The sequence below is a fragment of the Falco punctatus genome, assembly GCF_963210335.1.
Source record: "Falco punctatus genome assembly, chromosome: 12".
NCBI lineage: Eukaryota > Metazoa > Chordata > Aves > Falconiformes > Falconidae > Falco > Falco punctatus.
Genome location: NC_137592.1, coordinates 15537715 through 15562514, shown reverse-complemented (window position 1 = coordinate 15562514; position 24800 = coordinate 15537715). Strand labels below are relative to the sequence as shown.

At 40.0% G+C, this 24800-nt stretch overlaps 2 protein-coding genes across 3 annotated transcripts in view; one reads left to right on the top strand and one right to left on the bottom strand.

The window, feature by feature from the left end:
* DAAM2 (dishevelled associated activator of morphogenesis 2) overlaps window positions 1–6354 on the bottom strand; it is a 208340-nt gene extending 201986 nt beyond the window's left edge. For both annotated transcript variants that reach the window (XM_080407888.1, XM_080407889.1), the window contains exon 1: window positions 4166–6354. The gene's annotated coding sequence lies outside the window, so the exon portion shown is untranslated. The remainder of the gene's footprint in view (window positions 1–4165) is intronic.
* Window positions 6355–23134: 16780 nt separating this feature from the next.
* Window positions 23135–24800, top strand: part of KIF6 (kinesin family member 6) — a 157520-nt gene continuing 155854 nt past the window's right edge. The window contains exons 1-2 of the mRNA XM_080407896.1: window positions 23135–23212; window positions 24089–24198. Coding sequence (XP_080264022.1) covers window positions 23147–23212; window positions 24089–24198 — 176 coding nt within the window. The 5' untranslated portion in view covers window positions 23135–23146. The remainder of the gene's footprint in view (window positions 23213–24088; window positions 24199–24800) is intronic.

Sequence of the window (24800 nt, the reverse complement as noted above, 5' to 3'; positions counted from 1 at the left end):
CAGCATGTGATGTGTTCATGGCCATGTGGCTACATGGTTTTCAGCATATCAAAGCCAGGTACATCCTGGACATGTCAAGAAAAACAGAACACAAGTACAGGACTGACATACCAAAGCTCATGGGAGCTTCCTGCAACATGGGACACATTCTCCTGTGACTTCTACTGCTGTTAAACAGCAGTAGCTCCACTGACCTTCAGAGAGTTACACCACCATAAAAAGTATGTGAGAGGAATCAAATCCACTGTGTAGCTTTCCCCAAGTCAGTTGGCCAGCATTTCAAAAGCAGCTTATAATTTTGGCTCTCTCAAATTTTTAGTGTCTTGGTGCCTTAACAAGACACTAAAAATAAAGAGCCAAAATTACGGGTTACTTTGCACAACTTGGGCCTCAGTTTCTCTGAACCAAATTCTGATGCTACTTGAATTTACTTTTATTTGAAGCCTGGAATAAGTTTCCTGAACAATACAGAGCTAAAAAAACCCTTCACTAATACACCTGAGAGCAGACTTGCACTGTCTGTACCTCAGGTTACTCGTTACCAGTCTGAAGACACTGGCCCAAATCCTCAGCTGGAACTCATCTGTCATAGCTACACTGAAGCCCCCATACCTATTTGTACTAGCTGAGAATCCAACCCAATAAATTCTATTTAAATCATTTACATAGCATTATGAAATTTAATACCTACACAGAGCCTGGAAGATAACAAGTCCTCAGCCTGATAATGACTCAGAGTAGACAAACAGAAGTAACTCCACTGTTAAGTGGAATTGCAGAAAGATGAGAAACGAATCAGATCCACTGCATATTAGTGTATGTACTGAGTCCTACTACTACCAGTTTTCTGCAAATGCCTCAGTTCAAAGGAGCATGATATTAGGGAACACAACTGGTAAAATAGAAAAGACACAAGAGGCACCAATGTCAATCATCAATGCAACAAAAAGCACAAGAAAATGCATGTAAACTCTTTTATCCAATGAAAATCAGAGCAGTCAGCTTTCTTTTAATTTAGGAACATGCTGTGCTTGCCTGGGGGCTGCAGGGGCAGGGAAGGCAGAGAGGGTCAGATCTCCATAGGACTGACCCAGGTTTGAAAATTCACAGCAATTAAAGTATTGAGAGCCAAACCTCCCACACATCCTTCCCCTAAGTGTCAGGAAATGGTGTCCCCTGGTTGCTCAATTGTTAGGTCAAATGGCTGGCCTGGAGGGACTAGATGGGTTTCTGGGATTCCATTGGACCTCGGGGGAATTTTATGTCAACTAAGGCAGATGGCGCAAAACCAAACTATCCAGGTTTAAAGCCTTAAAGATGCTGTTCAACTCGTGCCATGCCTCCCTGCCAATAAAATACAGTCAGTGCAGGCCACATTTGGACTTGGTAAGAAAAGTTTTTGCAACAGATTTCAAGATGAACAGAATGATCTGCACTACACATAAGAAGCACAACTAAAATAAACATCAGCGATAGCAGCAGACAAGTGATACAGTGCGGTAAGGCCACTAGGATATCCAGAGAATTTGCTTATTCAGCTCTGTGAAACCATGAGACTGCACTTTGTAACACATAATATAGACTTTAAAAACCTCAGGGTTGCACTGGGACTGTCATAAACTCCAACAGGGAATTGCTTTCTGTTTCACAAATCAAAAATGAAAAGATGTCTGCCTTGTCCATATTGTATTTGTTTCTTTTGCTTCCAGGGTCAGTGTCCACCTGTAGAAGAACTAGCAATTTCCTGGATGGTATTATCTCATCCAAATTCAAGGATGCTGAATGATGATCCATGCATTCTCACAAGACACTAAATTTATCTCCTGCCAGATCAATATCTTCTTCCCCATTCCTCCTCCCACACTTCCACTCAGTGTGCAACTCTCCCCCTGAACCATGACTAACAGCCCACATGGAACTTCTAGACTTGCAAACCCTTGCAGATAGTGTCACTCACTAGTGGGATGCTGAGCTGGAGGACAGAAAGAAGAATCGTAAGACAGAAAGGAAGCAGTGAATTTAAAACAGCCCAAATCTGGAGTTCTCTCCTCCTTATTTCCTCTTCTCACCCTCTCAGCTTTCAGCAGTTCTGTATATATTAATTCTGTATTGCCCAATGCACTTCAGACAGACTAACCACTGAACCAGGTAAAAGTGTCTGTGGCTCCCAGACACTTGTCTTGGCTGTGACAACTTTCAAGCTTTTATTGGGGCATATACATTTCTAACAAGTTACTACATTTCTCAATGATATATTTTTTTTTTTTCATATTGCTAGCCAATGTGGTTACGCTGTTGCTAAGAAAATAAAGCAGCTTCTTGGAAAAGAAGCTGCTAGGCTACTGGAAAAAAAATCTAATAAGAAATAAAAGAGGGAGAGGAAGAGGATTCTGATATGTCATGGTAAAGCAGCCCAGATCCCAAACCAATTCCTTCCAAGTCTGAAGACTTCACTTCAAAAGTGCATCCCCACAGGATCTGGCTCTGAGAACACATGCTCCCTTACACACGCAGTCAGTATGGTTGCTTTTTCTCCAGCTCAGCCTAGCTCACTTTACATGGCATGGCATCCCTTACCAGGAATTAGACCCTGAACATCTGCCTAGTAAAGGTTACTCCTATTACATTAGCCAGAACAGTGGTTACATCAACCTGCAGTTCCTTTCAGCACAGCTGACTGCACTTGCTCAATTTCATTTTGCATTTTTCCCTGCAAAACCTCCTCCCCATCTTTACTTTTCCTTCTTTACTTCCTTCTCCCTGCCCCAGCAACCCACTGTACCACTCTCAAAAGTATTTGCAGACTTATTCCATTACTAAAACAACACAGCCCAGGGAGCGCTGACTCGCAACAGCCTTTCTTGTGACTGCTTGTTGGCTGAAGCCAATTACTAACAGCACAGTGCATTATATTGTGCAATTCACATAGCTCCTGCTTCTCAGCCCAGTTTTGTGTTTATGTTCAAGGGCGTCATCTCTCCTTCCAGAAACTGCACAGACCAACCACCCTCTCACTGGCAAAGAGCTTTCTGAAGTGCTAGCTAAATATGTCAGCTTCATACAGGAAGCATCAAACTCTTCCACGCACCAGGGGAAATGAGCTGTTTCTATCATGGGTCTTATTACAGAAGATGCCAATGAAGAGGCTGTGGAGGCTCCACAGCTGTAGAGGCAGCTGTCCCCAGAAGTGGTCCCATCTCTACGCAGGGAATGAAGAAGGGACATCCAGGTGTGAGGTGGAGGAAGCAAGGTTAATAACATGGATGCAGCACTGGATTTTAACAGTAAATAAATACAGCTGAGTGCCCCACTGAAAAAACTACCTTCTTATGGAGGAGGCTTGGGAATCTCTGGACTGCTGAAGTAAAAAAAATATGAAATATTAAGACTCACTAACTTTCCAAGGGACTTGCACCATGTGTCTGGCAGTACCTCGGCAGGTTTTTCACAGGGATATTCTCCTTGTAGTAGCTGCCTCCTTCATGTAAGACCCTGTTAAAGTTAGGTTTTGATGTGAGAGACACCTCTTTCCTCTGCAGAAGTAGCAGGTTCTTCGGAAAGCCCTCAGTACAAAACAAGTACAGGCTCAAGGTGCTAAATTTGTCAGATTTAGCAAGCAACACACTACGCTAGTGTTAGGATCTGTTACTGTCAGTAGCCTGGCAGAGTGGGACAGGACTTCACTGTCAGGGAGCCAGAAAATTGCCTGTTGTCCTCATAAGGAAAGAGGAACTGCACAATATGAGAAGGGATTAAAGAGTTAAAAAAGCAGTCTTGCATTGTGGAGTTGCTTAAGGAAGCTGAGTTCTGCCTAGGGCTTGTTTGGGATTTTGAAGTCCTGCTACCAGAATACGAAGGAGCTGAATTTCAGTCCATTTTGCAGTCTTCCAAAGATACGTCCTTCCCTTCTGCTGTCTCCTTCAACCTCCCCCATCCCCTGTCATCCCTGATCCACATACAGAGTGTAAAAGCTTGCACTGTCAGCCCCTCTGCATACCTTTGGGAGAAATGATCAAGCTAAACCTGAATCCTGTGTGCTGCCAAGCTGGCTTCAGGATATTTCAGAGGAGAAAAAAAAGACAAGACAGACAAGCAGTACTTGCAGAGATTTGTTCTTGAAAACAAGCAAAAACATGAGAAGATTTGCTACAGCAGCTGCACTTACACTGTAATGCTCGTGCCTGCGCAGTTCCTCCCTGTTCTGCAGTCCAGTAATCCACATAGAGAACTGTCTGTGCTGCTCCTCTTGCTGGCAGTGCTGTTATAGTGAGACTGGAACTGCTGCTGTTTTCACTTTCAGCCCAGCCTCTCTCTCCAAATCCTCTGACGTCAGACAGCCTCTAAGAGATATTTATGGAATGAACGATCTAAAAGTTTCTCTAGGTAAATCTCAGATTGCAGATTTTTGGAATTTGTAATTTTAAAACTTTTGGATAGAAAACATCTCCAAGGGGTATCAGGGAGAAAACAGTGGGGAATTACAGATGTTGTTGTATAAGTCCCTGGCAGAAGACAATCCCTGTACTTTTCTGCCCATGGTATATTATATCCACACCCAGGATGTAACTATCTGTCATGGAAGTCCCCATTTGGAAAGCAGTATTTTCCAGTCTGTCAACTGTGCCTAAAGAGTGTTCAAATCAAGCCTGGCAGAGGTTGGTGACACACACACACAGAAACACACACACACACACTCGTAGTCCACAGCCCTCTGCTATGTCTAGGCTTTGACTGGATTTAACTACAACAGGACTGAAACAGCCCTTCAAAGCATCTTGTCCACATCCTCTTTCAGTTTTGCACTAACCCCTTCCAGCTGGAATGTCTCCCCAGGCATGTGGGCCAGCTTCCCTCCTAACTTCAAAATACCTTCTAGAAGCATCTCATCTCAGATGAATACCAGCTCAGAAAATTCATTTGATCTTTGAGCTCTATTATGCTCTGCTTATTTGCATCTCTGTTTCTATTATTTCTTCAGTACTGTACATTATGATGTTTCACCTGCTGCGAAAGCCACTTACAACGTTACGTAGAAGTAAAGACATGCTAGAGCAAAAACTGAAGCAGAAGTATTAGCATTAATGCTAAGCAGTACTTGAAGAGTGAAATACTGTCAGGGTATAATCCTGCTGAGGCAAGTGATGTTAAATTTGGACTGATAAGACCTCTTTGTTTTGCAATTAGGAGCTGAGCTTGCCTATAAGCCTGTAAGTATCAGTAGTCCCATCTAAGAGATGAGGAAACCGAGGTTTGAAGGTGAAGTGATATACATTGAAAGTCCTTGAGTGAGCCTTGCCTGATTATAGACTGACCTTTTTAGGAAGTCCAAAACTTAATCAACACTTTCTGGAGGATTCTACAAATATATTGCTATTATAAGCAACTGGTTTTGGGTTGGTTTTTTTTCTTCATACCTCATCATTTCCATTTGTAAACAGTTATAAGAAGTATGTGTCTTGGTACCACTTTTGGAGATGTGAGTGCTATTTCAAAATGTAAAGCCAGGGTTTTTTTCTGTGCAACTTACTGACAGAGCAAATTCACCATTTTGGGCTGTGTGGATTAGTTTTTTCATACACATATACTTTCTCTTTTCTGCTTTAACACCACCACTTTTGAAAATTAACCAGGGCTCTTTAAAATCAATAAAACTCATCTGATCAACTTAAAAAGGCTGAAAATCAAGTTTGCTGTGATCATTTTCTAATGGCAGCTAGACCCATACTTCGACATATCATCACTGTGAGCAAAAGACTTGAGATAAATTCCAGAAGAAAATGGTATCTCTTTGAAAAGATTTCTACCTTTAAACTTACAAGATAGGTCTAAGAATCTGGCAGATGCAGGAACAAGAAAATATTCTGAGACCCAAAGCAGTATTCTGTCAAGCAAAGGAAATTAAACATTTTCATATATAATAAATAAATAAATAATAAAAATAACTCAGTTTTGACAATGCAATCCAAGCATTGAACAAGTGGCATTGTTGTCCCCTCTGGCTATCAGATTTGCCACTTGTCTACTTAAGATCAAGGGTAATTCAGGGCATGAGTACCCACCCTGCCATGCTGCACGCTACTCTTATTGAAGATCAACCCTATAGTTACATTGTTACCTGTTGGCAGCTTCTCCCATAGATATCTGCAGGGAACTCCAAAAAGCAGTGATTCAGGGCTTCTCTGTAGGATACCGGAGTTGTTCCTTAAGGGTAGTTCTACCTCGCACCAGCCTTCATTGACTCAACTCCTATGGTTAATAAACTCTCTAAAGCATAGTAGCAGCTCCTGGTGTTTGCTGAAGATGAGATGACTATCCATGACTGTTGTGTTCTCTGTTTAATTTATAGGATTACATTACATCTTCTCCCTAGAGTGGAAAAAGAGGAATGTGGAATTCCTGACTATTACACAGAAGAAAAGCATAATTACAACTTGTCCTACAGTGTGACCCAAGCACAAATGGAATTTCTTTATTTCAAAAGACTTTGCAGCAAGATTGAAATGCCAAGAGACTGAAATATTCTGAAATGCCAAGAGTCTGAAATGCTCTGTTTACCCACACATGATACGGACAATGACAGTGAAAGCTGCTATTAACCTGTGCCCAGTAGAGCATTTAATTTCTGTCCTGAAGGGATATGCCTCTTAACATGTAGTTGTTAAGATAGAAACCACCATCCTGTCAGAACTGTTACAACATTCCAGTTACTGCACATTAAGACAGTATCTCTATGAACCTGCTGCATTTCTTGATGGAAATGAAAGGAATAGCCAGTTACATCACTGTTTATTCATAACCTCTGCACTGAATCACATAAGACTCAATTCCACAAGAAGGAACAGGAGCCCTTTTTAGAACACAACACTACAATATGAAGAGCATAAAGATCCCATCTGTGGGCAATCTGTACTCCTGTTTCCTATACAGGAGAACCCTATCCATTGGACTGAGAGTGTGCATGTGGGAGCACAATTTGCTCCATTTTAAACATAATTTATTTTAAACAGGGTTTCTCCCAAAAGATAGTAGAGGCAAGCACTTTTGGAGGGTGAAAATCAACTTTGCGTACCGGACCAACACAAGCATAGGCATTACTCAGCCCTAAAAAACAGAACAGCATGAGACCCTCTGCATCACTAGCACATGACTGACAAAACAAGACAGCATGTGTTCCTCAGATCCAAACTAGTCTCAATACATGCTCACATGAGCAGCTACAGCAGTCCAGTTGTCAATCCCTTAGCGCTACATAACAAAATAATAAACCAAAGGAAATGAAACCATATTAAAATACTATTCTTGCTGCCATAGTGGAACAGACCATTCAGCTCTCTAGTCTAGTACACTGCCTCAAGCAGTGGTTAGATACCTGATAATTCAGAGCGTGGAGAATGGAAAACACATTACATCCAGCCAGCTGTGGGTAGGAATATTACATAAGAACTAGGGGATAAAGAGGGAAGATAAATTCTTTCTTGAACCCTACAGTTGATCAGTTTACACCCTGAAGCATGAGGTTGTTTCAGATGCTGGGGTTTTTTCCCTTGCACTGGTATTCCTATGAATTTCTGCATATATTTCAGTTTTGGGAACCTGCCAGGTTTTTTTCAGATCCACTGAAGTCAGGAAATGCAAAGTTATGGCATATTTTCAAAAGAATAGCATACACCAAAGCATGCAGAGAACTCTGTCTTTGTCCTCAGATGCATACAGCCTTGGCCATAGTTTTTAAATCCACATGGTGATTTTCCTTTCATTTTGCATGACAGGATTCTATTGTCTATCTACTTTTGGTCTCCAGATTTAATTCTCCACTGCACTGACCAGAGTGAAGCCACTTACAGAAACCACTTACAGATCTCGTAGAAGTCTTCATTTCCAAGACCTGAAGCAGTACCATGGCTAACCAGGTGCTAGTAAACAGTTTAAACAATGGGAAGGGATGCTGGTGAGGTACTGCAAATACACATAAACCAGCAAGAAGGATCATTCTATCTTTGTCCTGTGCAAAGAATTTTACCCTGAATATCAGGAAAGAGGAAAGGAAACTTTTTCTGGCACTGTACTACAGTGTACCTGAGATGTCCCTTTAACCACACAGGATTGTGCAAAGGATGGTAAATGTCTGAGTATCATACAATACATGCCACTGGATAAACCTGTATTTAAACCCAGGCAATGAAGTGACAGCATTTTAGCCTGTTTCCTCCAGTATCAAAGTCAATAAAAAGTGAGAATTGGGAGAATGAGGCTCACAGAACTGGAGGAGCACTTCCAATTAAAACTAGTGCAGTGTTAGAGGAAGACTTACAAAGCCAGCATCCCTGCAGTACACTGTGACTGAACTCAGAGACTGAGGGACAGACTGAACTCCTCAAACTAAATTTAGCAACAGTTTTAGCCTTGATGGACAACACTCACACATGAAAGTAGACAGAAGGCAGCAAGGGCTGAGAACACTTTTGCCTCCACTGCTGGCAGAAAAGGAGGCAGGAAAAAGTGAGCTCTGTCCCACACAGGGAGTTGTGGCTAAGCTCTGACTCCTTTGCAGCAGTCAACTAGACCAAAGAGGATTGAGTAGGCCAGACTATTTGGACAATTGTGAACTAAACTTGTCCTGCAGATATATAATATCAGAGTTAAACAATATTTTTGTAATATATCACAGCCCAAATAGCTATTCCCAGAGCTAACTTAAATTAATTTTGTTTTCTACCAAAAACTATATAGTGAATTCAGGTTTACCAGTGTCCTTTGACATCTTTGTGGGACACAAGTTTCCTGGCTTCTTTCACATCCATACTGGATTGACAACTGTTAAAGCAGAGATGCTTCAAAGAAGCCAGAGATGTAACTTAGGAGAAAAAAACACATAGGCACACAGTAGACAACCATGCAGACAGAAATGCCACCAATTATATATCATATTAACAGCAATCATCATGTGTTACAAAAAATCCAGGGGAGCCTGAGTTGGAAGGACAGTTAAATTACGTGGACTGTATCAAATTTAAGTGTCTTGACTAGTATAATTTTTTCTTTTCTTTCCTAGACATTTTCTCTTCTTGCAAAGGATTTATTTTTAAAAGACTCCAGGAAGCCAAGAGAGCCTATTAGACTAGCAATTATCCTGAGTCACTTCCTATAATAGTTCAAAACAACTTTTCATAAAATCTCTTCTGTGGACATGGATGTAAGTATATCATTGGCCCACAGAGTTGAACCAGTAAACCTGAAAGGAGTAATGTTCTACAGCTAACTACATTACATTTTTAGTAACACTGAAAGAATACCAAAGTTGGAAAATAAAATATTGGAAAATGACAGATATCAAATACAATATGATATAGGTATGTTTATCCACTACCCATGTAAAACAGCTGTGGCAGAACCTGCGATGGGACCCAGGTGCCTGCATTTTAGTTCAAGACAATTTTCTCCTTGCAGCTCTTACACAGTTGATGTAAGCCTGATGCATGGGATGAAGCAAGTATAAAACATTAGCATAAGCCAGAGCTGGTGCTGTAATTTTGGCAATTCCACACTTCTAGGTGCTTTGGTTTATCAATGCTTATGCTCTTTACTGGTTTTCTTTCTTCATTATTTGCTAATTAAATAAAAAAAAATATGTACCAGTTCCAAAACTTTTGCAGTTTTCCTACTGAATTTATGAGATATCAGCATAATCTCAGAGGTCTTCTGAATATAGGAATTTTACTGTACTGTTGTTGTTGGAGGAAAAATGCTAGATCAATGCTGCTGTAGGCTGTACACCTCAGCTTTGTTCCCTGTATAGCCCCAGACCAGGACTGCAAGCGCAGTCGGCAAATAGATGCTAGACAATGAAAGTTTAATATTAGTAAGACTATACCTGACAGTTCAAAGAAGTTTCTAAGAACAGAAGACCCTGACCTCTAGGAGGCTGAGATGGTGGAGATTGTCCATTCTGATTACTCAGAACTGAGACATGCAGAACCTGAAGCAATCATCCTTGAAAGAAAAAGTAAAATAGTGAAGTGGTCAAGATATAGAACAACTTGTGAAACTGACTGTTAAGATAATGACTAATAAAAGACTTATTTGAAACCAATAGATTAGGTAAATGCTTTGTAGAGACCATAAATGGAGAGCTGAAAATCTTGTAAGCTTGTCACTCTCTGCGGAGGTGACCCAATGCTGCTGGACCGATTAAAACTGCAAACCTAGAGTAACCCATAAGAGTTCGAGTCTCTTCTTTTACAGTTGTCATGTCACCATACCGCTCTTCTCTTGTGAAGTTGCCATTTCAAGTTGTAATACAGTTTGACCATGACATATACAAGTGTCTTCTCAGGCAGAAAAACATAAGAAAGTTCTTGAATTGTGCTTCTGAAGCCTGGTGCAGTATTGTGGGCATAGGCACAAAGACTTGGCAAAATTATTCTTGGAAGATAGATGAACTGTAGAGACTGCTATGCCTGAACCTCAAGTTTTATTACCAGACCAGCCAAAAGTGATCTTGTGTAACCTTGGTTACCTCACCTGCAGAAGAAGGAATTAAGACAGTCTGCCTATAGCATAAGATCACAGGATCTTGACTAATAATATCAAGAAACATTTCATAATCTTTTATAATATCTGAAATGAAACAAGTAAATAGAACAAAATGAAACCATAAAATTTAGGTATTCTGTCTTCTTTGTACTTACTAAACACCAAAAATGAAGAAATGATTCTCATATGACACATACATTTATTGTGAACATAAGTTTCTATCACCTGCATGATAGTCTATAGAAATTAGTCAACTTACAGGATTAAACAGAAAGCCACTGACCTCCAGATTTTTACTTCTTTTTTCTTTCCAGATAGAATAAAACCTAATCTTACAAGTTAATGAGTGTTTGAAGATAGAATACTCATTTGAAGAATCCAGTTTTGGACTAGATGTGGGGAGCAGTGACATGTGACAGCACTATAATCAGACTTCTGATGAAGACAGACAAAAACAACAGCTTTACAAACTTAAAGAGCATAATGACTCTCCAGGGTCCTAGTCACTGTTGATTTAGCCATGGTTCAGGATATTTGATATCCCACAGTACCAGGTTTTTGTGTCTGAAGTAGAGCAAACAAAACAATGAGACAGTGAACAGTTATGACTGTCCTTAGAAGAAGAGACCAGTGCTACTTCAGTATTATTTTCACAAACACTACACAGAATTGGACTCAAGTCCCATAAATACAAAGATCAGCAAATTAGTTTTGCAGCCTCTTTAAGAGAGGTGACAGCTGTGAAGAAGTGTCTTGCAGGCAACTACAAATACTGACTTCGTTGAAGACAGTGAGAGTGGGAGGGTGTCAAAAGATGGCCCCACAGCTAAGTAGGTTGATCTGAGTTTGGACTCTTGTCTCATCATATTTAAACTGCAGCAGATGAAGAGACCAGAAAGGAGCAAAGGAAGCTTAAAAGAACTTGAATTGTAGATAAGAAACTTGGAGAGAGGGAGCTTAAAAATATCCCTGGAGCACAAAAAGGGAAATGGGTACCTCACTAGGGTTATACTATGTAATGGGATGACTATTGTGCTTCACTCAATAAAAACCCATTCAAAACTTCACTAAAACCTGATGAGCTGGAAATTCTAAAATATAAACCAGAATAAAATTATTGTATGTCTAAATCCACTGATGTCCTGAATCCCAGAATGTGTTCTTTAGGATACCAAAGCAGTTTGAAATACACAAAGTTGGGATGCTCAGCATATTCTAAGACCAAGATAAAACATATTGTCAAATGAGCTATAAATTAGTCCATTTTGTTCTGATATACCCATTTATAGAAGATGATGGACCATTGATGAAAATAAGCAGTGGTGAACCAGTTCAGACACAACTTTGTTAACCAGTTTCACAAAAAGAGGGTATGTATCTTTGTAATTTCCTTTGAGTATTTCAAGTACAGACATAAAGGTGACAGGCTTAAACAAGTAATTTATAACTTTTCACGTATTTTCATAAAATTTATGTCATTAATATTGCTACTAGAAGATTCTTGCCCTGATTAGGTACAGGATGGCAAATTGATATATTCTCTAAAATACATCTTTTGGGATGCATTTGCTCTGTGTTTACCTGGTTTTTTTTAATGGCACACAAGTTGTTCATAAAGGAAATGCTCTAGAGCATCTGAATGCTCAATGGTCTATAGTTGACATATATAATAATGCAATATAATACTCATTATATTATAGTATTGTAAAATTATGATAATAAATGGTTGGGGGGAAAAGGTATTTTCTAAAGCTTTAATTGTATGATAAGATACAAATAAAAGCATCTTAAATGATTTGAAAAATACATTGAGGGCTGAAAGGTTGAGCAGGGCCAGAGACCCTCCAGGAAGAGACTGGATTCGTTGTGTATGGACTACTGAACAATAAATCACAGCTAATAAATTGCCAATTAAGCACTGGCACAGATGCCTGGCTTACTTGAAAAAAAAAAGGAAGACAGTTTTGTTTCTCCCCATCTCTGAAACCAGATGAAAATCGCTCTATATCACACTGAGCCACAGTAGCCCTCCGAAGTCATTCCAGAAGTGCAGGACCACTGGAGTGCAGAAAAGTTTGGAAGCAGTACAGGGGATCACAAGTGGCTTTCTTCACATAGAATCAAGCCCTCTGAGGGTAATTAATTTATCTGCAACACTAGTCATGAGCATCCTCAGAAACTAGGGAATGTAAATGCAATCCAAATGCAGGAGAATAATTAGGAATCAGTGAATGAAGCATTTTGTGAAACTTTATGCTAGCAGCACAAAGCAGCTAACTGGGACAAGGATATGTTTTTGGCAACAAGTACTTTGACCAGCTTCTTTTCTTTGTGCTGGTGTTAAAAGTCTGATTCTGTTCATATCTGTAAATCTCTTTGAGATCTTCCAATGGAAATCACTACTCAAGTTTTAAAAAAATATTATATAAAGGAAAAGTTACAGTGCCAGAATATATACAATGAATCTATGGGAAATCATCATTCTTCCATGTTTCAAGAATTGTTTGACAAGTTTTTAAATTATTTCTCTGGGAACTAGTCTGGCTTAAATGTGTTTATCCTTCACCTTTTGTTAGCTCATGTTTGCATTTACTGTCCATTAATAATAGATGAACACAACAGCCTAAGGTACTTGATTCTTTTATGAACTGTAGATAATTCCATGTTTCAGTCCTACATAACATCAATAGCATAGGGAAAAATGGAATGTGGCAAGAAGCCCAGGAAAAGGCAAGTTGAGTTGGATTGGGAATTAGCTGGAAGGATAATAATCCTGCAGGCCAATATTCATTAAGTAATTTTATGTGCAGTGCAAGAAAATTGTGATATACACTTGGCACCTAGAGACTTTGAAAAGTTAGGAAAAATATTTCAATAACTGTACCAACTGGTTAATAATTGTGATATAAAACAATTATTTCTATGGTGCCTCACGCTTACATGATTCAGTCTTATTCAGCGTTACTCTGAAACTCCGATAAGTAACCTAAAGAGTTGCTTATCAGTCTAGCAGTTTCCTGAGATGTCATACAATCCTTCCTACCATTTTTCCTCTTGTAGCCATCATTTGGACTATATCCAAATCATGTTCACTTCAACAATGTGGGATTAAGCTTCTAGAGATGCTTTAGCATACACTAGGGTTTAGGTAAGGCCTATGAGGGCACGCAAAAACATCACAACTGTAAAATAAGAATTTTAAATGTTCAATAACTAATAAGAAAAGCAGTTAAAACCCAGTATACTTAAACTGCCCTTCTGGATTAAGTTCATGTCTGTTCTTAAACTATTTAAACTAAGCCAAAATAACATTACCCCCTTCCAAGGTAAGATTCCTTTTGTAGGTTGTCATTTGTATCCAACTGTATGTTTTACTTATGCAACTTTTCTGATAAACCATTCAATGGACACTGCAAATAATATGAGCTCCACTGAAAGTTAAATGTTTTAATCCTAGGAGCAGTCTAGTTTGTTAAACTAGCCACGTAGCTCACCAAGAAGACTGTTTCTTTAGATCACTCAAATCATTCTCTCAAGTGAGACTCTTGGAGTATGCCATTTGACAATGATTGATCCTATTCCGTACGCCCAGATTTCTGTTCTTTAGTGAAAAAGGTATTATTTACCTGAAAGTAGGCAGTAGAGGGATTTGTTTTTATTTCTTTTGTTTTTCAAGTAGCATTCATGCATCTTAGTGGATTAGACAACCTCTATACATACAAAAACTTTTATAGGGAGTCTTTACACATCTTACTAGTTTTATACAATTGGAAAAGTGGTTTTTTTTTTTTGTAGTTCACAAAACTATAGCTTCTTCAACAACAGAAACTCTTAAAAATCTTATCTGTTGTGTTGAGTTTCTGTGCAATAGTCACTTGCAGAAAAAATATGTTCTGATGAAAATCTCAAAAATGAATTTATGTACTGCTGAAAACCATTATTCATGGAGGCAAACTGATACACATATTGGCCTATGTTTTCAAGTATCATATCTAGTACTTGATGTTTATTAACTTTGGAAAAATCTGACTGGAGTATGTATAAACCGCTGCCCTCTCCTGGGGGTCACAGAACAATGCAAACTTGAGCAAAAAATATAGAGCTCCTGATTTTGTGAACAGTATTTCCAGTAAAAGATATACTATTAAACTTACTGTCTATAATAACTTAACATGAACAAAAACTGCTGTTATGTATTTGTCTGTCAAATTACCCCCGAGGTCATTAGCAACCTCATTTACTGAAACAAGGATCCACAGTATATAGAATGTTGTTGAATTTATAACTCACTATCTTAATTGTAAACAATATGTGAAAGATCAAAATTCTTGACAGTGCTTACAATAATTCAGTCTTCACTTTGATTTAGTGAAGAAATAATGAAGATAAAATGCAGTACAGTTATTAACTTAGAAAAGAGGGTTCATTCTATTTTCAGCTTTGGCCAATTTACCTCTGTGTTCTTCAGCCATATATGAAAAACAGGTAAAACATTGTTGCTTCTGCTTGTAATATCAGAGTCCTAGATTCAGCCTTCATTTGAAGAGGATTTAATTCCAAATGCAAGAGAATTGAAACTCACTAGTTTGTTACATGCTTGGGGATTCTTAAGTGAAAGATGCTAGGAAACTCTAAACAGCTAAATGCACAATCTACAGTCAAGATAGAGATGTAAGATCAACAATGTAAATGAACATTTTGTATTTTAATATAGTGACTCAGACAGTAAGTCTGCCTCTTCCCATTGGCAAATAACTGATGTCTGCAGTCCCTGGATACCAACCCTTACCCATTTATAAGATTTCCCAGCTGTAGATGCACAAGTTTAGCATGTGACAAAATCACCCAGCCTTAAATGCATCTGGCATTTTAGAGTTGAATGAGCAATAATAGTTGGCCGATTTTAAACCAAAAACTAAATGCTAAAAAAAAACCCAAGTCCAAACTAAAACTTTTTCCTTGCACAATTGGACACATTCCTCAATTTCTCCATATCTTAATTTTCCCCATCTAAGAAAAAGGCATATACCAACTCTGCATCTTAATGTGTTAATGTCCAGCACACCTGGCTGGAGTGTATTATTGCATCCACATTGAAGCACCAGTAAGGCTGTGTAAGTCCTTATATATGGTCATTATGATAGCTTCTTGAGATCAGTGTACACAGGCAGTATAATCTCCCTTAGATTTAGCTATGCTACTTATATTTTGATGCAAATTTTTGCTTCCTTATAGATGGCCTTCCTTTCTTGTACAACTCCTTTCACTGTAGATGAAAAAAATCTCATCTGATCACATACTCCATTACTCGTCATCACATTCTAATTCACCTTCTAATGAGATCAATTACTATCCTTCTGTATTTTTCTTAATTACTCTCTCCTGCGTCTCTTCACTTTCCCCACACTAACACCATACTTGAGTCTTTTCCTTCCAAATAAACAGGCAGAGGAAAAAGCCCTCAAGAGGCCCGATACCTTTGTTTCCCTTTGTCTCTAAAATAATACTTCATTCTCCTCTTTTCTTTTCATTTATACACTACCTAAAACATGCAGCTTGCTTTTACTAGCTGGAGTTCTCCTTTACATTTATTTTCTAGAGCTTTGTCATGGTTCAACCCCAGCTGGCAACTAAGCACCACACAGCCACTTGCTCACTTCCCCATCACTCTCCCATGGGGGAGAGAATTGGAAGGGTAAAAGTGAGAAACCTTGTGGGTTGAGATAAAGACAGTTTATTAGGTAAAGCAAAAGCCATGCATGCAGGCAAAGCAAAACAAAGAATTCATTTACTACTTTCCATGGGCAGGCAGATGTTCAGCCATCTCTAGGAAAGCAGGGCTCCGTCACACATAACAGTGGCTTGGGAAGACAAACACCATAACTCCAAACGTCCTCACCTTCCTTTCTCCTCCCCCAGCTTATATACAAAGCACAGTGTTCAGTGGTATGGAATATCCCTTTGGCTAGTTTGGGTCAGCTGTCCTGGCTGTGTCCGCTCCCAATTTCTTGTGTTCCTTCAGCCTTCTTGCTGGCAGAGCCTGAGAAACTGAGAAGTCCTGACTCAGTGTAAACACTACTTAGCAACAACTAAAACCATCAGTGTGTTATCAACAATATTCTCACACTAAATCCAAAACAAAGCACTGCCCCAGCTACTAAGAAGAAAATTAACTCTATCCCAGCTGAAACCAGGAGCTGCTTCCTTCACTGTACCTCCCTGCATTATGATCTGTTTTCACTTAATGATAATTGTGAAACTGAGATCCATGCCTTTATCCTTTGAACCACAAAACTTAATTTTACTCTATGGCTGTAATCTCCTTTCATCACATTGTTGATGTGTACCTAGCCCCAATGAATGAAATACTCTTTCCCTTCCCAGCTCCACACATGGACCCTGAGACTATTGTTGCTAGTATCTTTTCAGTTAGCACTCTCATTATGCTGCAGGTAATTGTGCCTCCTCCAGTAACTCTTCCTTCTTTATTACATTAATTTGTTTGTCTTTAAGGTCCTGTCCATTCTGTAACACCTTATTCATGACCAAGTTGCAGGTGGGTTTCTGTCTATGACAGTAGCATCAGCTTCATGTTACACTTCCAAACAAATCTTTCCCTGCTTTCTGCTATGTTAGTTTTCATTCCCAAAGAGTTTTTCCCAAAAATCAATAAAATTCCCTGTCTTTCTTCAAAACCTCTTCACAGTGCTGTCTGTATACCACATTGATAAGAGAATCCTAGCCTCTGACTATTTCCACATTATTTTCCTTTATTTTCCTGCATTGCCCCCTGTCCTAAACTTGGATAGCAAAAGCTGTTTGGTACACAGGAATCTTTTTTTTTTTTTTTTTTTTTTTTTTCACTCTAAACTTACACACTGCTCAACAAAACTTTGAATCCATGGTTTAAATTTCTAAGACTTATTATAAATCAATGATGTCTAATAATTATGTCTCAATGTTCTGTTGAAACTGGTGGGATTGTAACCCTCTTCAACCAAGAGCATATACAAACTAGTTATACAATGACTATAAAAAGAATTATTTGTTGAGCAGAACTGAACACAAGAATCTAAATTTCTCACCAGTTTTCAGATCAAATAACCCCAAACCCCACAGCCTTTTCTACTCATTGGTCACCTACCATTTTATCTGTTCCTTGGTCAGAGACAAATCAATAATAGATTTTGGAAGGTTTCATGACAAAATAAATAAGAAAAACTATAATGTTAAAGATAAATGTGGAAGGAGGTAGAGAAAAGTGTGCAGATAAAATCAGTATTGCATTAGATGTATTTTCATGTCTCCTGCTAACAGTTCTTACGTTGTAGTTTGCAACAAAGGATGCAGTTAACCATTTAGAAAATGTGAAAAACGAAAACAAACAAACAAACAAACAAAAAAAAAAAAAAACCCACCGAACTGGAAAAAGATTTGTTGCCTGTTGCAGTCAGAGTCCTAAGAATCCTTATGTTTCTCCATGAAATTTTAGGTTACTCTAAAAAAACCCAAACAAATAAATACATATACGTATACACATATATGTAAGACCCCAGGAGGATATTTCAAGAGTTTCTGTCTTGGCTGAGTCTACCATGACATACATTTTTAGGAAACTTTTCAATGCGTTTAGTAAGAATATCAGAACCACACCAAAATTTCAAGGTACTTTCCAAATGTGACTAACATACATGAAGATGCAGCACCGTTTCCTAAGAAACAGATTGTAACAGTAGCCTAAAAACCAGAAATACCCCTGCTTTTCTCACACCGCTAGACTATTAAATGCTGAACAAGGCAGCTTACATGAACAGCATTCCCATTCCGATACTGAGCACATCAGCAAAATAAACAAAGGTTATAGGACTTTGGGATGATACCTGAAATACCAGAAACATTGCCACATTTTTTTCATGTTTCATTCAAATCCAGAAACATAAGTTTCTATATTACCACAGTCTTTCTGGCAGAGCTCATATAGCATACCCTACAGAAATCATACATAAATTTAGGCCAAGTTTCAGATCTTAAGTTCTGGTCATGTAATAAGTGTATCTTCTACATGACCAGAAACTCATTTGGCACTAATATTTCCAGGAGTTGGATGATGAGACAAACTCAGACTTTGGCAAGAATTTTGGCCCCTCATCCGGTCCAGTTGATCTGTGGAAAGAATTTAATGTTCTAACTTCTAATTATCATCTCAGCCAAATGGCATGAAAGTTGCCAAGAATAAGTAACGTCTATGAAAAGTAAAACATTGGGAAGAAAAAAAGAAATAGCGTAGAAGTTTTGGGCTATTATAAATCTTACAAGACTGTTTATGTGGAAGCATATTAAGTTGTTAGGTGACATAATGGAACACAAGTCCTTGAACTGCCAGCTCCAGGATGTAATGTCAGCCATATTTTTTTTTTTTTTTAAATCGGAAGAAAACTACAATGGTAAAGGCAGACAATTAGTTGTGATGATATAACTATTAATTCAGATTGTAATGGCTGACCTTTTTAAAACATGTAATTTCCAGATCTTGTAACTCATACAGTCAAATAATGTAATAAAACAGATTGAGACAGATGTCTTAACCTGTCTTGGCTAATGGAAGCCTTGTGTTATTTTAAGGTTTTTGTTATTATTTTGTTACTTGTTACTTCTGTTATTATTCTTACAGCTTCAAACAAAATAATTAATTTAATTAATCCTTTAATTGGCTTTTAAATGCACCAAATAACTTCTGTCCTCAGATATATATATCTGTGAATACTACTTAGATCACTTCTGTAACTTCTCTGGAAAAAGAACACTAGTTTAGAGAAAATTTCACTAGGCTAACACACCATTCTTGAAGGCAATATACCATGGAGCACAACAAAGGACTCTAACTTTTCTCCAAGAGCAGCTGTGTAATAAAGCTGTTTAAGAAAACAATTGCAAGTCTTTTCTGTTATCTTTGTTCTTCTCCAGCTGTACAAGTGACAATTCTGCAGGTGGCCAAGGATTCCGGCTCCCCTTTCAGAAATCAGACTATGCTTTTATGCTGGAAGCAGCTTGAGTCTGAGATGTCTCATTGGCTTCTCTGTGTAGGCCATATCATATTCAGACTAGTCCTATACAAACTCAGTTGGGTGCTCATCACTGTGCCATTGGTTCAGTTTACAACTCGACTTCGTGTTGAAAAAGGATACCTAAATTATTTGCAGATCAGACTTTGTCCCAAAAGCAGTACAGTCTCATTCACCCAACTTCATATTCCAGCTACTGAACATCAGCAGACGTAAAGCAGCTTTCCACACAGCTATATCTATAGTGTTTGTGTCCACTTCCCAGTTAACTCACAATTCAGCTAAAGTCCTAAATAACGCACTTGGCTGTTACATTTGCAGTTTTCCAAGAACACTGTATTTTCCTGTATCTGTTTCAATACAAAACCAAACCAGTCAACAAACAAGCCAACAAGTAACCACAGTTCCTTGACCTTCAATTAAATATCAAATCCTTTCAGAATTCGGGGACTGAAATTCTCTACTCTTCACTTCCAAATCTCTGTCACCCAGCATAAAGTCCAGCCACTTCAGTCAGTAAGCCAGACTCATCGGTAGCCTAACTTAAATGCCTGTATGCAAACACAGGCAGCATGGGGAATTAACAAGAGGAGTTAGACACCTGTGCACACCTGCAGGGCTACAATCTTACTGGTGTCACAGAGATGTGGTGGGATGGATTCTATGACTACAAGTGTGGGAACAGGAGGATATAGGCCCTTTAGGAAGGGTAGACAAGGACAAGGTGCCTACCTCTATGTCAATGACCAGCTAGAGTGCATGGAGCTCCATCTGGGGATGGATGAGGACCTGGCCAAGAGCTGTTGGGTCAGTATTAAAGGGAGGGTGTCACAGCACTATCAAAACTATCAAACTGCAACAAAGCTTTTACCACCCCATACCAGGTTAACTTCAGTAAATAGTTCCCGCACCTTGCCCCAGCATGGCCACCAATCCCTCACAAGGTTTTAAAGGTTCATCTACTGTTTGTGTCATTTTTTCATACTATTCAGGCCAGTCCACCCTGCTTTTTACCCCCTTCTCCTTGTCTGTCCTACATCCAGAGAGTACTTACACTCTCTCTCTCTCTCTCTTTCTCTCCCTCTCTCTCTTTCTCTCTCTCCTTCCTCTGCTCCTTCCCAGTCTCTCTTCATTGGCTGCTCCTCTTCCATGCCCCTTAGAGCTACTGGACTTGTGCAAAGCATTTGACACTGTCCCACATGACATCCTTGTCTCTAAATTGGAGAGGCATGGCTTTGATGGATGGACCACTTGGTGGATAAGGAATTGGCTGTATGGTCACACTCAAAGACTTGCAGTCAACAGCTCAGTGTCTAAGTGGAAACCAGTGATGAGTGGCATTCCTCAGGGGTCAGTACTGTGACCAGCACTGTTCAACATCTTTGTTGGTGACATGACACTGGGATTGAGTGTACCATCAGCAAATTTGCTCGTGACATCAAGCTGTGTGATGTGATTGACATCAAGTGGAGGGAAGGGATGCCATCCAGATGGACCTTGACAGGTGTGAGAGGTGGGCCCATGCAAGCCTCATGAAGCTCAACAAGGCCAAGTGCAAGGTCCTGCACATGGGTTGGAGCAATCCCAAGCACAAATACAGGCTGGGCAAAGAATGGATGGAGAGCAGCCCTGAGGAGAAGGATTTGGAGGAGCTGGTGGATTAGAAGCTCAACATGACCCAGCAATGCGCACTGGCAGCCCAGAAAGCCAACTCTGTTCTGGGCTGCATCAAAAGAAGCATGGCCAGCAAGCTGAGGGAGGTGATTCTCCCTCTCTGCTCTGCTCTTGTGAGACCCCATCTGGAACACCGTGTCCAGCTCTGGGGCCTCCAACATAAGAAAGAAGAGGACATGTTGGAACGAGTCCAGAGGAGGGCCACAAAGATGCTCAGAAAGCTGAAGCACCTCTCCTTTGAAGACAGGCTGAAAGAGTTGGGGGTTTTCAGCCTGGAGAAGAGAAAGCTACGGGCCCTAAAGAAGGGCTACAAGAAAGTTGGAGGGACTTTTTACAAAAGCATGCAGTGATAGGACAAGGGGGAATGGCTTTGAACTAAAAGAGGGTAGATTTACATTAAATATTAGGAAGAAATTCTTTACTGTGAGAGTGGAGAGACACTGGAACCAGTTGCCCAGAGAAGCTGTGGAAGTCCCATTCCTGGAAGTGTTCAAGGCCCAGGTAGGATGGGGCTTTGAGCAACCTGGTCTAGTGGAGGGTATCCCTGCCTGTATCAGGTGGGTTGGAACTAGACAGTCTTTATGGTCCCTTCAAAGTCAAACCATTCTGATTCTCAATTCTTTGATTTCTATGGGTTCTTCTTCCCTCTTGGCTGCAGTCATTCCACCTCACACTTCCTTCCTGTTTAGTCACATCACACATCACATTAGTAACCTCTAACATCACATTCAGCAACCCCATCCCTACTGACAAGGGACAACATTTTTTTACAGTTTGAGAAATGCTGAGAAGATACTGGTTATTCCATTATCCTATTCCAATGTCCTGTTTTTCCTTCACCCTCTAATCATCAAGTAATATTTTCCATTTGTTTTCATTTTTACCCTTTTGACTTTTGCACTCAACTTTAGTCGGTGATTAGTCCTTTTCCATTTCATTCCCTGAAGGCTCACTACTTATGCCTCATATGCTTTCTGAGACAGTTATTTGTTCAGTTGGGACAGAAAACCTTTCCCCTACTGTTTTTCTTATTTAGGATACAAGTTCAACATACTTTTACCATATCTGAGTTAAAGAAATTTCTACCCTCTTCTTTAAACAAGTCCCTGATTTTCCACTTAATTTAAATTAGTGGACTTGTAATCACTGTAATTTAATCTTTACCACTATGTCTCACCAAAACTAAGGCCAACATTCTGTCATGTTGTTTGTGTGACTTTCTGGTAACCACTTCATAAAATAACAGAGTTGTACTATTACTTGTGTGTAAGTTTAGCTCTCCTAACAAGACAACAAACTGTTTCTCACTAGCAGGTTTTTCAGTACCTTTTTGATATAAAAATTTAAAAAATTGATGTCTTCATTGCGTGTAATCTAGGTATTTTCCCACAATTTCTGTTCCTCATGTTTCAACTGGTTAACAACAGACACTCCTCATCAATCAAGTGGCTTTACATGGATGGTTTCAGCCATAGGAGGGCTGTGTGGCCACACAGGTAACATACAGTCCCACAGACCTGGCAGGGAATTTCAGGTGTGCTGCAGGAGAGAGGTAAACACTGCACCTCTCAGGTGGGCAGTGTTTACAAGCTCCTTTTACTCACAGCCATGACACTTTGGCCTCGGGGAAAAAAAGCTGGTGGGGAATTGCCATTAAGGGCTAAACAGGCAGTGACCGGTCACAGAGGGAGCCCCGTTGCTCCCTCCTCCTCTAAGCCCTGCTGAAGCCTCTCAAGGGCGTGAGGACGCTGAGGGGAGCGGGACGCACCTCACGGGCGCGCGCGCTCGCCTTTTCCCGCCCGCCGCCGTGCAGGCTGGGTAGCGTGCCCTGGTTACCGTTGCTAGCCGCCGGCCGCCCAGCGCTGTGGCGGGCAGCGATGGTGCAGGAAGCTGTCCGGGTGTACGCGCGGGTGAAGCCACTGGGCAGGCGGCAGCAGGCGGGGGTAGGATGGGGACCGGCTGCGGACCGGCTGCTGCGCTGCCGCGGGGTGCAGCGGGGCGAGCCAGAGGGCGTCCGGTGAGGCCGCCTGAGGGCGGGAAGCGGCGGGCACCGGGCGGGCACCCTCTGCAAGGTGCCCTGCCGCGCCCGCAGGCCTGTGAGAGCTGCGGGGTTTGCCCGGGGCCGGGAGCGGAGGGCCGCAGCCCTGTGCTGCTCTCCGAAGCCTTAGGAAGTTAGTAACACCAAGAAGTACAGCAGCTTAGCCTGGAGCTATTGGGGGAGGGGGAGAGGAACTGCTTTCCTGCCTAGTTGTTACAGAAAGGCCCCAGGAAAAACGTTTGGTGCTGGTCACTGGCGGTTCGGTGCTGTTCCGAACATTGGAGGGGAACGTGTGGCTCCCAGTCTTCAGCTGCCTTTGCAAGAAATAATAAAGATAATGGAAGTGTTCCTCAGAAACCGTGCATTTAGGTCTCCATCGTCTTCTCTTTTTAAACCAGCCTGACTCATTCTGTCATAGTTTTTCCTGATAATGTCCTTCCAGGCGTTTTGGAGGGTGTTGCTCCAGGGGCTGTGCTTTGTTTTTAATAACAGCTCAGATAGTAACATGGTTTAGTAAGCAAAGCCTGTGAAATTGGCTATGTTTCTGTTTCAAATCTTACTGTAGTGTTCCTGTGGCAACAAACAGGAAAACATTAATCTGTGCTTGTTTTCTTTGTTGTATAATAGCTGAAGGAAGTTTTGCTCACATGCTGAGTGAAATTTGTAAGAAGTTTTTCTTTAAGCAGTTACAGGTGCTAAGCTTACACGTGTGTTCTATACTTAAGGGCTATGCTGTTCTGCTGGTAAAATTATTTTGTTAATACATGTCCATGCTTATTAGATTTATTCAGTTCACAATGATGAGGAATCTCTGTCCAGTCTGGAGATTGTCGTGCCACACGATTTAGCAGACGGGTTCGTCAATAATAAAAGGGAGAGCTACAAGTTCAAGTAAGTAAAAGCCTTATCCTTACAGTGATTGATATCACTATGTGTAAGCCTATTCTTAAAATTAAGGTTTGGTATAATTAGGTTTATTTTTATATAACTCCCTTAACACAAGGAATACTTCAGCATATTATGCTCCTCACTTGAACAAGTTTGATAGCATTTGCTAAAGTTGTGGAGTTTTTGCCTATCCATTGCAAGTAATTATACATTTCTAAGTGTTATCTCAAAGATTGCATCTTCATTTATCAGTTCTTCCATTTTTACAGTTTATTTTGAATTTTTGAATTTGCATGTGAAGATTGAATGCAGGACTGTGTGTTCTCTTGTGATATAATGAGTTGGCATAGGCTAGCTAAAGATGTCTCAGCGTGAAACACTCTGTTTAGAAACTGTGTTTCAGAAATAACCAAAACACGGTAAAGAAAACCCCATGGTTGTAGAACATAAATATTTTTTAGAAACTAAAAGTAAGTACCAGCAATATGAGTCAAATATTTTTATCTTTTAAACAGAAAATTTGGAGGCATACTTTACAGTTTTGATGATGAAGAAAGCTAGATGTCTAAACACCTCTAACAACAAGGCTGAGGTTGTCTTTTTCC